Source organism: Salmo trutta, unplaced genomic scaffold, assembly GCF_901001165.1.
Source record: "Salmo trutta unplaced genomic scaffold, fSalTru1.1, whole genome shotgun sequence".
NCBI classification, from domain to species: Eukaryota; Metazoa; Chordata; class Actinopteri; order Salmoniformes; family Salmonidae; genus Salmo; species Salmo trutta.
Genome location: NW_021823104.1, coordinates 2,995,273 through 3,011,496, shown reverse-complemented (window position 1 = coordinate 3,011,496; position 16,224 = coordinate 2,995,273). Strand labels below are relative to the sequence as shown.

Below are 16,224 nucleotides of genomic sequence, written 5' to 3'. Positions count from 1 at the left end.
CTGTCGTCAGGTTACTGGATGTATTGATACAGTCTGGCTGAGAGGGGGGGGACCCTGTCGTCAGGTTACTGGATGTATTGATACAGTCTGGCTGAGAGGTGGATATATTGATACTTTATTGTAGATATTATGTTGGTGTAAAGATATACTCAAATATACTATAGATACTATATTGATACATTGGTGTATATATTGTAACATTTGTGTATATTTTGATACTTTAGTGTATATATTGTTATGTTGGTGTATATAGTGAATTCGGAAAGTATTCAGACCCATTGACTTTTTTCACATTTTGTTACGTTACAGCCTCATTATAAAATGGATTTGTTTTTTTTCCCCCTCATCAATCTAAACACAATACCCCATAATGACATCACGATACCCCATAATGACATCACAATACCCCATAATGACATCACAATACCCCATAATGACATCACAATACCCCATAATGACATCACAATACCCCATAATGACATCACAATACCCCATAATGACATCACAATACCTCATAATGACATCACAATACCCCATAATGACATCACAATACCCCATAATGACATCACAATACCTCATAATGACATCACAATACCTCATAATGACATCACGATACCCCATAATGACAAAGCGAGAACCGTTTACATAAGTATTCAGACCCTTTACTCAGTACTTTGTTGAAGCACCTTTGGCAGCGATTACAGCCTCGAGTCTTCTTGGGTTTGACGCTACAAGCTTGGCACACCTGTATTTGGGGAGTTTCTCCCATTCTTCTCTGCAGATCCTCTCAAGCTCTGTCAGGTTGGATGGGGAGCGTCGCTGCACAGCTATTTTCAGGTCTCTCCAGAGATGTTCGATCGGGTTCAGGTCCGGGCTCTGGCTGGGCCACTCAAGGACATTCAGAGACTTGTCCCAAAGCCACTCCTGCGTTGTCTTGGCTGGGTGCTTAGAGTCGTTGTCCTGTTGGAAGGTGAACCTTTGTCCCAGTCTGAGGTCCTGAGCGCTCTGGAGCAGGTTTTCATCAAGGATCTCTCAGTACTTTGCTCCGTTCATCTTTCCCTCGATCCTGACTAGTCTCCCAGCACCCTGCCGCTGAAAAACATCTGATGCTGCCACCACCATGCTTTACCATAGGGATGGCGCCAGGTTTTCTCCAGATGTGATGCTTGGCATTGAGGCCAAAGAGTTCAATCTTGATTTTATCAGACCAGAGAATCTTGTTTCTCATGGTCTGAGTTCTTTAGGAGCCTTTTGGCAAACTCCAAGTGGGCTGTCATGTGCCTTTTACTGAGGAGTGGCTTCCGTCTGACCTTCTGTTTAGCCATAAAGGCCTGATTGGTGGAGTGCTGCAGAGATGGTTGTCCTTCTGGAAGGTTCTCCCATCTCCACAGAGGAACTCTGGAGCTCTGTCAGTGACCATTGGGGTCTTGGTCACCTCCCTGACCAAGGCTCTTCTCCCCCGATTGCTCAGTTTGGCCGGGCGGCCAGCTCTATGAAGAGTCTTGGTGGTTCCAAACTTCTTCCATTTCAGAATGATGGAGGCCACTGTGTTCTTGGGGACCTTCAATGCTACAGAAATGTTTTGGTTCCCTTCCCCAGATCTGTCTCTCGACATCATCCTGTCTCGGAGCTCTACGGATAATTCCTTCGACCTCACGGCTTGGTTTTTGCTATGACATGCACTGTGGGACCTTATATAGACAGGTGTGTGCCTTTCCAAAATCATGTCCAATCAATTGAATTTACCACAGGTAGAGTCCAATCAAGTTGTAGAAACATCTCAAGGATGATAAACGGAAACAGGAAGAACCTGAGCTCAATTTCGAGACTCACAGCAAAGGGTCTGAATACTTATGGAAATAAGGTATTTTTTAAGCAAACATTTCTAAAAACCTGTTTTTTGCTTTGTCATTATGGGGTATTGTGATGTCATTATGGGGTATTGTGACGTCATTATGAGGTATTGTGATGTCATTATGAGGTATTGTGATGTCATTATGGGGTATTATGATGTCATTACGGGGTATTGTGATGTCATTATGACGGGTATTGTGATGTCATTATGACGGGTATTGTGTGTTGATTGATGTGGGAGGGGGAAAAACGATTTGATCAATTTTAGAATAAGGCTCTTTAACGTAACAAAACGTGGGAAAAAAAGGGGGAAGGAGTCTGAATACTTTCCGAATGCCCTGTGTTACTGTATATATATATATATATATATATATATATATATATATATATATATATATATTGATATATTGATATATTGATTGGTTTATGAATATATCGATCCAGCTCCGGTCCAGTGTGTGTTAGATAAAGACTCTCTTCAGGACGGTCTCAGGGTTCTGATCCCCATGGATGATCAGCTGCTGTATGCCGGACACGTCAACACCGTACACTCCCCGGACATGTGAGTACACACACTACGTATCACACGGGGGGGGGGGGGCATTGATAGACACGATGTAAGTTACCTAATTTATGTCCCGATAACTGCCCTTGAATGCTTCTGTTCATCCTACAGCTATTGTATACAGTAATCCATGTGCCTGTGAACCCAGAGTTGATACTGTTAGCACTGAGGCGGTGTGTCCTAGTAGAAAGGCCAGTGTGTGCAGCTCATCCCGCACTAACATAAATAACATGAGCATGTCTACTTCTGCAGTGCTTCGCAGTGAAGCAATGAAAACAAGCAAGCATCCCAGAAAAGTGTTACAGATTACATTCATATTCTATCTCTGAAACTCACTTTGATAATACATTTGATGATACAATGGTAGTAATATATATAGTTATAACATCTTACAGGAAAAAGACAGAAATGACAAAGGTGGAGGTGTTGCCGTTTATGTTCAGAGTCACATTCCTGTAAAGCTTAGAGAGGATCTCATGTTAAATACTGTTGAAGTAATATGGCTACAGGTTCATCTGCCTCACCTAAAGCCAATTCTGGTGGGAAGCTGCTATAGACCACCAAGTGTTAACAGTCAGTATCTGGATAATATGTGTGATTATGCTTGATAATATACAGTACCGGTCAAATGTTTTAGAACACCTACTCATTCAAGGGTTTTTTCTTTATTTTTACTATTTTTCTACATTGTAGAATAATAGTGAAGACATCAAAACTATGAAATAACACAATATGGAATCATTTAGAGTAGTAAGAGTAGCTGCTGCCTTGGCAGGAACTAACGGGGATCCATAATAAACCCCAGGAAGAGTAGCTGCTGCCTTGGCAGGAACTAATGGGGATCCATAATAAACCCCAGGAAGAGTAGCTGCTGCCTTGACAGGAACTAACGGGGATCCATAATAAACCCCAGGAAGAGTAGCTGCTGCCTTGGCAGGAACTAACGGGGATCCATAATAAACCCCAGGAAGAGTAGCTGCTGCCTTGGCAGGAACTAATGGGGATCCGTAATAAACCCCAGGAAGAGTAGCTGCTGCCTTGGCAGGAACTAATGGGGATCCATAATAAACCCCAGGAAGAGTAGCTGCTGCCTTGGCAGGAACTAATGGGGATCCATAATAAATACAAATGCAAATACACTCCTAACCTCTGACCTCTGTTCTGTAGTTACAGCGTGGTGGTGGAGGGAGAGAGAGGAAACAGACCTCATATCTACTGTCTGGAACAACTCCTGTCCCCTAACCTCTGACCTCTGTTCTGTAGTTACAGTGTGGTGGTGGAGGGAGAGAGAGGAAACAGACCTCATATCTACTGTCTGGAACAACTCCTGTCCCCTAACCTCTGACCTCTGTTCTGTAGTTACAGCGTGGTGGTGGAGGGAGAGAGAGGAAACAGACCTCATATCTACTGTCTGGAGTAACTCCTGTCCCCTAACCTCTGACCTCTGTTCTGTAGTTACAGTGTGGTGGTGGAGGGAGAGAGAGGAAACAGACCTCATATCTACTGTCTGGAGTAACTCCTGTCCCCTAACCTCTGACCTCTGTTCTGTAGTTACAGCGTGGTGGTGGAGGGAGAGAGAGGAAACAGACCTCATATCTACTGTCTGGAACAACTCCTGCAGGAGGCTGTGAGTACATTCCATTACATCTGTGGATGTGTTTTATTCTAGATTGTGGATGTGATGCCCTTGTCACTGTGTTTTATTCTGTGTTTTATTCTGTGTTTTATTCTGTGTTTTATTCTGTGTTTTATTCTGTGTTTTATTCTGTGTTTATTAATGTGTTTATTCTGTGTTTATTCTGTGTTTATTCTGTGTTTTATTCTGTGTTTATTCTGTGTTTATTCATGTGTTTATTCTGTGTTTATTCTGTGTTTATTCTGTGTTTTATTCTGTCTTTTATTCTCTGTTTATTCTGTGTTTTATTCTGTGTTTTATTCTGTCTTTATTCTGTGTTTTATTCTGTGTTTTATTCTAGATTGTGGATGTGATGCCTCCATCAGCGTGGAATCTCCCTGAAGGCTGTCGTATTGCTGCATACTGGAGCCAACAGTACCGCTGTCTCTATCCTGGCACCGTCGTCAACGGTAACGCACAGTACCGCTGTCTCTACCCCGGCACCGTAGTCAACGGTAACGCACAGTACCGCTGTCTCTACCCCGGCACCGTAGTCAACGGTAACGCACAGTACCACTGTCTCTACCCCGGCACCGTAGTCAACGGTAACGCACAGTATCCCGGCACCGTCGTCAACGGTAACGCACGGTACCGCTGTCTCTATCCCGGCACCGTAGTCAACGGTAACACACAGTACCGCTGTCTCTACCCCCGCCACCGTAGTCAACGTTAACGCACAGTACCGCTGTCTCTATCCCGGCACCGTAGTCAACGGTAACGCACAGTACCGCTGTCTCTACCCCGGCACCGTAGTCAACGGTAACGCACAGTACCGCTGTCTCTACCCCCGGCACCGTAGTCAACGGTAACGCACGGTACCGCTGTCTCTAACCCCGGCACCGTAGTCAACGGTAACGCACAGTACCGCTGTCTCTATCCCCGCACCGTAGTCAACGGTAACGCACAGTACCGCTGGCTCTACCCCGGCACCGTAGTCAACGGTAACGCACAGTACCACTGTCTCTACCCCGGCACCGTAGTCAACGGTAACGCACAGTACCACTGTCTCTATCCCGCCACCGTAGTCAACGGTAACGCACAGTACCGCTGTCTCTACCCCCGCCACCGTAGTCAACGGTAACGCACAGTACCGCTGTCTCTACCCCGCCAGGGTTTAGCCGGCGTAATAGCTGGCTTTTGGAGAATAAAATTGGAGAAGACAGCATCCCATTTGAGAAATACTGTTTTATAGTCTCATCACCAGTCAATATATAAATACTGTTTTATAGTCTCATCAATATATAAATACTGTTTTATAGTCTCATCAATATATAAATACTGTTTTATAGTCTCATCACCAGTCAATATATAAATACTGTTTTATAGTCTCATCAATATATAAATGCTGTTTTATAGTCTCATCAATATATAAATACTGTTTTATAGTCTCATCAATATATAAATACTGTTTTATAGTCTCATCAATATATAAATACTGTTTTATAGTCTCATCACCAGTCAATATATAAATACTGTTTTATAGTCTCATCAATATATAAATACTGTTTTATAGTCTCATCAATATATAAATACTGTTTTATAGTCTCATCAATATATAAATACTGTTTTATAGTCTCATCAATATATAAATACTGTTTTATAGTCTCATCAATATATAAATACTGTTTTATAGTCTCATCACCAGTCAATATATAAATACTGTTTTATAGTCTCATCAATATATAAATACTGTTTTATAGTCTCATCAATATATAAATACTGTTTTATAGTCTCATCAATATATAAATACTGTTTTATAGTCTCATCAATATATAAATACTGTTTTATAGTCTCATCAATATATAAATACTGTTTTATAGTCTCACCACCAGTCAATATATAAATACTGTTTTATAGTCTCATCAATATATATATACTGTTTTATAGTCTCATCAATATATAAATACTGTTTTATAGTCTCATCAATATATAAATACTGTTTTATAGTCTCATCACCAGTCAATATATAAATACTGTTTTATAGTCTCATCAATATATAAATACTGTTTTATAGTCTCATCAATATATAAATACTGTTTTATAGTCTCATCAATATATAAATACTGTTTTATAGTCTCATCAATATATAAATACTGTTTTATAGTCTCATCAATATATAAATACTGTTTTATAGTCTCATCACCAGTCAATATATAAATACTGTTTTATAGTCTCATCAATATATAAATACTGTTTTATAGTCTCATCAATATATAAATACTGTTTTATAGTCTCATCAATATATAAATACTGTTTTATAGTCTCATCAATATATAAATACTGTTTTATAGTCTCATCAATATATAAATACTGTTTTATAGTCTCACCACCTAGTCATTTCAATCTAGGTGACCTGTTCCTTTAAACCCCACCCCTTCCTGTCTGTACAGGAAGTTCAGACGGTGATGACAGTGATGACCTCATCACGGTGGAGTTCGATGACGGGGACACGGGTCGCATCCCCCTCTCCCACATCAGACTGCTGCCCCCTGACTACAAGATACAGTGTAAGGACACACACACGGACACACACGGACGGACGGACACACACACACACACGGGCGGACGGACACACACACACGGACACACACGGACGGACGGACACACACTCACACACGGACACACACACGGACACAGATACACACACTCTCTGTTGTATCCTTTCCCAGTCGGGTCGTTCAGTGTGTCTGAGATGTTAAACCTGCCCCCCTGTAGGTGCTGAGCCCTCCCCCGCGCTGCTAGTGGCCAGCTGCTCCAGGAGGCGTGTCAGGAAGTGCAGCAAGGACACCAGTGAGACGAGGCCTAAAGCAGGGGACTCCGCCCCCAAGGGCAGAGGGAGACCGGCCAAGAAACCCAAACCTGGTGAGCCAATCAGAGACCTCGATGCTATTTTGAACAGCGCTGAGACTTTATTCCTGTTAGATCTGTTAGGTCTGTTATTCCTGTTAGATCTGTTATTCCTGTTAGGTCTGTTATTCCTGTTAGATCTGTTATTCCTGTTAGGTCTGTTAGGTCTGTTATTCCTGTTAGATCTGTTATTCCTGTTAGGTCTGTTATTCCCGTTAGGTCTGTTATTCCCGTTAGGTCTGTTATTCCCGTTAGGTCTGTTATTCCTGTTAGGTCTGTTATTCCTGTTAGATCTGTTATTCCTGTTAGGTCTGTTATTCCTGTTAGGTCTGTTATTCCTGTTAGGTCTGTTATTCCTGTTAGGTCTGTTATTCCTGTTAGATCTGTTATTCCTGTTAGGTCTGTTATTCCTGTTAGGTCTGTTATTCCTGTTAGGTCTGTTATTCCTGTTAGGTCTGTTATTCCTGTTAGGTCTGTTATTCCCGTTAGGTCTGTTATTCCTGTTAGGTCTGTTATTCCTGTTAGGTCTGTTATTCCTGTTAGGTCTGTTAGGTCTGTTATTCCTGTTAAATCTGTTATTCCCATGAGGTCTGTTATTCCTGTTAGGTCTGTGAATTCTGTTATTCCTGTTAGGTCAGTTATTCCTTTTAGGTCTGCTATTCCTGTTAGATCTGCTATTCCTGTTAAATCTGTTATTCCTGTTAGATCTGTTATTCCTGTTAGGTCTGTTATTCCTGTTAGGTCTGTTATTCCTGTTAGGTCTGTTAGGTCTGTTATTCCTGTTAGGTCTGTGAATTCTGTTATTCCTGTTAGGTCTGTGAATTCTGTTATTCCTGTTAGGTCTGTGAATTCTGTTATTCCTGTTAGGTCTATTAATTAAACCTCTTACATCTAGGCGTTCCGCTAGCGGAACCCCTAGCCAACAGCCAATGGGATCGCATGGCGCGAAATACAAAAACCAAAAAAATCCAATCATTTAGATTTTTCAAACATACTACTATTTTACACCATTTGAAAGATAAACCTCTCCTGAATCCAACCACGTTGTCCGATTTCAAAAAGGCTTTACAGTGAAAGCAAAACATTAGATTATGTTAGGAGAGTACATAGACCAAAATAACCACACAGCCATTTTCCAAGCTAGCATATCATGTCACAAAAACCCAAACCACAGCTAAATGCAGCACTAACCTTTGATGATCTTCATCAGATGACACTCCTAGGACATTATGTTATACAATACATGTATGTTTTGTTCAATCACGTTCATATTTATATCCAAAAACAGCTTTATACATTAGCATGTGACGTTCAGAAAATGTATTCCCACCAAAAACTTCTGGTGAATTTACAAAAATACTCATCATAAACGTTGACAAAATACATAACAATTATTTTAAGAATTATAGATACAGAACTCCTTTATGCAATCGCTGTGTCAGATTTTAAAATAGCTTTTCACGCGAAAGCACATTTTTCAATATTCTGAGTACATCGCCATCACGGCGAGCTATTCAGACACCCGCCAAGTTCGGGGCAAACTAAACTCAGAATTAGTATTATAAATATTCTCTTACCTTTGCTGATCTTCGTCAGAATGCACTCCCAGGACTGCTACTTCCACAAAAAATGTTGTTTTTGTTCGAAATAATCCATAGTTATGTCCAAATATCTCTGTTTTGTTCGTGCGTTCAGGTCACTATCCAAAGGGTAACGCGCGAGCGCATTTCGAGACACAAAAAGTGAAAATGTTCCATTACCGTACTTAGAAGCATGTCAAACGCTGTTTAAAATCAATTTTTATGGTATTTTTAACGTAAAATTGCGATAATATTCCAACCGGACAATAGTGTATTAATTCAAGGAGGAAAATAAAAAACATCGTGCTCGCGGGAACGCGCATATCCAATCTCTTTGTCCTCAGGCAGACCACTCAGTAACTGAGCTCCTATACTCTGCCCAGAGACAGGAGAAGGCTCAATCCACTTTCTGAAGGCTTTAGACAGCCAATGGAAGCCTTAGAAAGTGCAACGTAACAGCACAGATACTGTAGTTTTGAAAGGGACTAGAAAGAAGAACTACATTTCTCAGATCCTACACTTCCTGGTTGAATTTTTTTCAGGTGTTTGACTGCCATATGAGTTCTGTTAAACTCACAGACACCATTCAAACAGTTTTAGAAACTTCAGAGTGTTTTCTTTCTAAATCTACTAATAATATGCATATTCTAGTTTCTGGGCAAGAGTAGTAACCAGTTTAAATCGGGTACGTTTTTTCATCCTGCCATGAAAATACTGCCCCCTATCCATATCAGGTTAACCTATTAAGTTCCAAGTTCTGTAAACTCAGGTCTGTCATTTGTTAACTCCTGCCTTTCCTTCCCTCTAGAGCCCCCAGTGATCCCAGACCCCCTGGAGAAGATGTCCCCTCCGGGACCCAGCCAGGCTCAGCTCCCCACCAGACCAGCCCAAGACAGGCCTTCCTCCTCCCAGAGACCTGCTCAGGAAAAACCCCTGTCTTCCCCCAGGCCTCCCGGCCGACCTTCCAAGCCCACCAGCACCCCCAGCCTGCCTGCCTCCCCACGCAGCCAGAACACCAGGAGACCCAGCTCAGCTCAGGCCTCTCCCAAGCCCCCCTCTCTCTACCACCCAGCCCCTTACGGGAAGGTACTAAGGGTGGACCTGTACAGCCAACCCAACCTCACCTCTTGTAACGTCAGTACCCAACCTAACCCTAAACCCAACCTTAAGTCTAAACTCTCCCCTTCACTACTTAAACCCAACCCTACTTCCCCTACCATCAGACCAAACCCTCTTCTACCTAACCCTAAAACTAACCTTACCTCGGTACCAAAATCCAAACCTAGACCTAACTCTACAGCAGAACTTCCCAGACCTGGGTCTAAAGCTAACTTTAATCCTGATCACAACAAACCCAGAACCGCTCCCAAAGCAATCTCCAGACCCAAACAGAACCATAACAAACCCCCCAGACCCACCCTGGATCCTTCTACCAGGCCCAGAACCATCCCCGGGCCTAGCTCTAGTACCTCTAAACCCAGAACCAGCCCTGGGCCCAGCTCTAGTACCTCTAAACCCAGAACCAGCCCTGGGCCCAGCTCTAGTATCTCCAAACCCAGAACCAGCCATGGGCCTAGCTCTAGTACCTCCAAACCCAGAACCAGCCCTGGGCCCAGCTCTTGTATCTCCAAACCCAGAACCAGCCCTGGGCCCAGCTCTAGTACCTCCAAACCCAGAACCAGCCCTGGGCCCAGCTCTAGTACCTCCAAACCCAGAACCAGCTCAGACCACTCTGCTGCCAGACCCAGACCTGACCCTAGCACCTTTATTCCTGGTATCTCCAGACCCAGGCATGTCCCGGGGGAGGGCGGGTTGGGACAGGGGCGTAAGGCCCTCCCAGAGGAACCCTTAGTAAAGCTGGACCACGAGGGCGTGACCTCACCCAAAACCAAGAAGACCAAGGCTCTGATGCTGCTGGAGGGGAGGGGCTTACGGCAAGAACACACACCCCTTGTCGCGGCCGCAGCCATCCAGAAACCGGCGAGGGTAAAAAGGAGGGCTCCGGAGAGCGAAGCTGGGCCGCTGGGGAGAGAACCCGCTTACAGAACGCCTTCTCTGGGCAGAGAGAGAGACCGAGGTGGAGGGGGGGACAGAGAACCAAAGAGAGAGGAGAGCACAAAACAAGGGGAAGAGAAGAGAGGGGAGGAGAGGGAGAAGAGAGGGGAGGAGAGGGAGAAGAGAGGGGAGAAGAGAGGGGAGGAGAGGGAGAAGAGAGGGGAGGAGAGGGAGAGAGGGAGAAGAGAGGGAGGAGAGGGAGAAGAGAGGGGAGAGAGGGAGAAGAGAGGGGAGAAGAGAGGGGAGGAGAGGGAGAAGAGAGGGGAGGAGAGGGAGAGGGAGAAGAGAGGGGAGGAGAGGGAGAAGAGAGGGGAGGAGAGAGGGGAAGAGAGGGAGGAGAGAGGGGCTTCTCACGGCAGCAGTAGTTCAGGATCTGAGGAAGAGGAAGAGACGGGGAAGAAGAGGAAGTGTAGCTCCAGCTGCTCCCACCCCTCCTCCCCAGCCTCCTCCTCTTCGTCCTCCTCTAGCACCTCCTCCTCCTCCTCTTCCTCCTCCACTGACGAAGAGTCCTCTTGTAGTTCTGACGAGGAGACCGCCCCAGCTCCCCTTGCACCTCTCCCCGTCTCCCCGTCTCCAACTACCCCACGGGACGAGGTTGAGGTGGAGGAAGAGAAGGAGGAAGAAATGAAGAAATTGAAAAAGGCAGAGGAGGAGGAGGAAGAAGTATTAGAAGAAGATCAATCTCCCTCGTCTCCTCCCACGTCTATCTCCCCGTCCTCCAAGCCAGCCAGGCCTCGGGGTCGTCCAGCCCGGCAGAAGACCCAGGGAGGTGTGGGGTCGGTGGGCAGGCCCCGGGGTCGTCCAGCTCGGCACCTCCCCACCACCAAGGAGCTGGCTAAGAGACAGCGATTACCGAGCGTAGAGAACAGACCCAAGATCTCTGCCTTCCTGCCTGCCAGACAGCTCTGGAAGTGGTTCGGCAAACCCACACAGGTGAGAGGGAGAACGCACACTTGGGGATTGAAGTTCTCGATGACATTTGAGTCCGTTTTTTTGTTGTTCTTGTTGTTGGGTTTCCCGAAGATTAGCCAGAAAAATGTCTCCCTACAATACCCTCTGTCTGACTGTCTGTCTTTCTTGCCTGTCTGTCTGTCTCTGTCTGTCTGTCTGTCTTTCTTGCCTGTCTGTCTGTCTCTGTCTTGCCTGTCTGTCTGTCTTTCTTGCCTGTCTGTCTTTCTTGTCTGTCTGTCTGCCTGTCTGTCTTTCTTGCCTGTCTGTCTGTCTGTCTGTCTGTCTGTCTGTCTGTCTGTCTGTTTCTTGCCTGTCTGTCTGTCTTTCTTGCCTGTCTGTCTGTCTTTCTTGCCTGTGTCTGTCTGTCTGTCTTTCTTGCCTGTCTGTCTGTCTGTCTTTCTTGCCTGTCTTTCTTGTCTGTCTGTCTGTCTGTCTGTCTGTCTGTCTGTCTGTTTCCTGCCTGTCTGTTTCTTGCCTGTCTGTCTGTCTGCCTGTCTGTCTGTTTCCTGCCTGTCTGTCTGTTTCCTGCCTGTCTGTCTGCCTGCCTGTCTGTCTGTCTGTCTGTCTGTCTGTCTGTCTGTCTGACTGCCTGTCTGTCTGCCTGCCTGTCTGTCTGTTTCCTGCCTGTCTGTCTGCCTGCCTGTCTGTCTGTCTCCAGAGACGTGGTATGAAAGGGAAGGCTAAGAAGTTGTTCTACAAGGCCATCGTGCGGGGGAGAGAGATGATTGGTGTCGGGGACTGCGCTGTGTTCCTGTCAGCCGGCCGACCCAACCTGCCCTTCATAGGGAAGATCCAGAGCATGTGGGAGAGCTGGGGATCCAACATGGTGGTCAGAGTTAACTGGTTTTATCACCCGGAGGAGACCAACCCTGGCAAGAAACTACACCACAAGAAGGTAGGGGTCAGAGGTTAACTGGTTTTATCACCCTGAGGAGACCAACCCTGGCAAGAAACTACACCACAAGAAGGTAGGGGTCAGAGGTTAACTGGTTTTATCCACCCTGAGGAGACCAACCCTGGTAGGGGTCAGAGGTTAACTGGTTTTATCACCCGGAGAAGGTAGGGGTCAGAGTTACCTACAGTGAGGGGGAAAAGTATTTGATCCCCTGTTGATTTTGTACGTTTTGCCCACTGACAAAGAAATGATCAGTCTATAATTTTAATAGGTTAATTTGAACAGTGAGAGACAGAATAACAACAAAATAATCCAGAAAAACACGTGTCAAATGTTATAAATTGATTTGCATTTTAATGAGGGAAATGAGTATTTGACCCCCCCTCAATCAGAAAGATTTCTGGCTCCCAGGTGTCTTTTATACAGGTAACGAGCTGAGATTAGGAGCACACTCTTAAAGGGAGTGCTCCTAACCGCAACTTGTTACCTGTAAAACAGACACCTGTCCACAGAAGCAATCAATCAATCAATCAATCAATCAGATTCCAAACGAAGGATGGAGAGCTCTGGATATTATTTGGGTTTCTGAATCTCTTTCTCCCTTCCCCCTCCCTCTCTCTCTCTATCCTTCCCTCTCTCTCTCCCTCTCTCTCCCTCCCTCTCCCTCTCTCTCTCTCTCTCTCTCTCTTTCTCCCTTCCCTCTCTCTCCCTCCCTCTCTCCCTCTCTCTCTCTCCCTCCCTCCCTCCCCCTTTCTCTCTCTCTCTCTCCCTCCCCCTCTCTCTCTCCCCCTCTCTCTCTCCCTCCCTCCCCTCCCCCTCTCTCTCTCTCCCTCCCTCCCCCTCTCTCTCTCTCTTTCTCCCTCCCTTCCCCCCTCTCTCTCTCCCCCTCTCTCTCCCTCCCCCTCTCTCTCTCCCTCCCTCCCCCGTCTCTCTTGTTGTAGAACTGGGATCAGATGTCTGGTCAGTCTCTTCCTTCATCTCTGCTCTCCTCCAACCAGAGGAAAGACTTCATGGAGGTGAGACCACACCCCCACACACACCCTACCACACCACACACACACCACACACACCATCACACACCCCCCCCCACACACACACCCCCACACACACCATCACACCCCCCCACACACACCCCCACACACACACACCATCACACACCATCACACCCCCCCACACACACCCCCACACACACACACCATCACACACCCCCACACCACACACACCATCACACACCCCCACACCACACACACCCTCACACACCCCCACACCACACACACCCCACACCACACACACCCTACCACACCACACACACCCCCCCACACACACACACACACACCACACACCACACACACCCCCACACCACACACACCCCCACACACACACACACACACACACCACACACACCCCCACACCACACACCACACACACCCCCACACCACACACACCCCCACACACACACACACACCACACACACCCCCACACCACACACCACACACACACCCTACCACCACACCCCCACACACACCACACACACACACACACACCCCCACACCACACACACCCTATCACACCATACACCACACACACACCCTACCACCACACCCTACCCCACACCCCCACAACCTACCCCACACCACACACACACCCCCACACCCTACCCCACACCACACACCCTACCCCACACCACACACACCCTACCCCACCCCACACCTACCCTACCCCACACCACACACACCCTACCCCACACCACACACACCCTACCCCATACCACACACACCCTACCACACACACCCTACCCCAAACCACACACCCTACCCCACACCACACACATCCTACCCCACACCACACACACCCTACCACACCACACCTACCCTACCCCACACCCCACCCCACCTACCCTACCATACACACCCTACCCCATACCACACACACCCTACCACACACCACACACACCCTACCCCACACCACACACACCCTACCCCACACCACACACACCCTACCCCAAACCACACACCCTACCCCACACCACACACACCCTACCCCACACCACACACACCCTACCCCACACCACACACACCCTACCCCACACCACACACACCCTACCCCACACAACACATACCCTACCCACACCACACACACCCTACCCCACACCACACACACCCTACAACACACCACACAGACCCTACCACACACACCCTACCCCAAACCACACACCCTACCCCACACCACACACCATACCACACCACACACACCCTGCCACACCACACACACCCTACCACACCACACACACCCTACCCCACACCCCACCTACCCTACCACACACCCTACCCCACACCACACATACCCTACCCCACACCACACACACCCTACCCCACACACCCTACCACACCTACCCTACCCCACACCACACACACCCTACCACACCACACACCCCCTACCACACCCCCTACCCCACACCACACACCCTACCCCACACCACACACACCCTACTACACCTACCCTACCCCACACCACACACACCCTACCACACCACACAGACCCTACCACACACACCCTACCCCACACCCCACCTACCCTATCACACACACCCTACCCCACACCACACACACCCTACCCCACACCACACATACCCTACCCCACACCACACACCCCCTACCCCACACCACACACACCCTACCACACACACCCTACCCCACACCACACACACCCTACCCCACACCACACACACCCTACCACACCACACACCCTACCCCACACCACACACCACCCACACCCTACCACACCACACACCCTACCCCACACCACATACCCTACCCCACACCACACACACTCTACCACACCACACACCCCCTACCACACCACACACACCCTACCCCACACCACACACCCCCTACCCCACACCACACACACACCCTACCCCACACCACACACCCTACCCCACACCACACACACCCTACCCCACACCACACACACCCTGCCAAACCACACACACCCTACCCCACACCACACACCCTACCACACTCCACACACCCTACCCCACACCACACAACCTACCACACCACCCTACCCCACACCACTTACTTTACATCCACAGAAACAGTTATTTTCCTTAATTGTGTGTCAGCATGTCGGTAGATGTTAACGTGTGTGTCTCTGCAGCGGGCTCTGTACCAGTCGTCCCACAGCGACGAGAACGACGTCCAGACGGTCAGTCACAAGTGTCTGGTGGTCAGCGTGTCAGAGCACGACGCCATGAGTCTGACGCGTCGCTACGACGACAGCCAAGACCTGTACTACCTGGCCGGGACGTATGAACCCACCACCGGTATGATCTACAGCACGGACGGAGTCCCCGTCATCTGATGAACCAACACGCTAACGATACCGGACCCTCGACCTCGAACCAAACGCCGAAGGTCGATCCTGTCAACTCGTAACGTTTCATCCAACGAACGGAAGACCACCTGAGAGAGAGAGAGAGAGAGAGACTACAGACTGAGAGAGAGACTACAGACAGAGAGAGAGAGAGACTACAGACTGAGAGAGAGACTACAGACTGAGAGAGAGACTACAGACTGAGAGAGAGAGAGAGAGAGAGACTACAGACTGAGAGAGAGAGAGAGAGACTACAGACTGAGAGAGAGACTACAGACTGAGAGAGAGAGAGAGAGAGAGAGAGACTACAGACTGAGAGAGAGAGAGAGAGAGAGACTACAGACTGAGAGAGAGACTACAGACTGAGAGAGAGAGAGAGAGAGAGACTACAGACTGAGAGAGAGAGAGAGAGACTACAGACTGAGAG

At 47.5% G+C, this 16,224-nt stretch overlaps 1 protein-coding gene across 1 annotated transcript in view; it reads left to right on the top strand.

Moving 5' to 3' along the window:
• tnrc18 (trinucleotide repeat containing 18) overlaps positions 1 to 15,937 on the top strand; it is an 89,316-nt gene extending 73,379 nt beyond the window's left edge. The window contains exons 23-32 of the mRNA XM_029747707.1: positions 2,299 to 2,416; positions 3,971 to 4,046; positions 4,396 to 4,504; positions 6,485 to 6,601; positions 6,810 to 6,956; positions 9,330 to 10,651; positions 10,856 to 11,509; positions 12,186 to 12,422; positions 13,364 to 13,438; positions 15,582 to 15,937. Coding sequence (XP_029603567.1) covers positions 2,299 to 2,416; positions 3,971 to 4,046; positions 4,396 to 4,504; positions 6,485 to 6,601; positions 6,810 to 6,956; positions 9,330 to 10,651; positions 10,856 to 11,509; positions 12,186 to 12,422; positions 13,364 to 13,438; positions 15,582 to 15,785 — 3,059 coding nt within the window. The 3' untranslated portion in view covers positions 15,786 to 15,937. The remainder of the gene's footprint in view (positions 1 to 2,298; positions 2,417 to 3,970; positions 4,047 to 4,395; positions 4,505 to 6,484; positions 6,602 to 6,809; positions 6,957 to 9,329; positions 10,652 to 10,855; positions 11,510 to 12,185; positions 12,423 to 13,363; positions 13,439 to 15,581) is intronic.
• Positions 15,938 to 16,224: the final 287 nt, after the last annotated feature.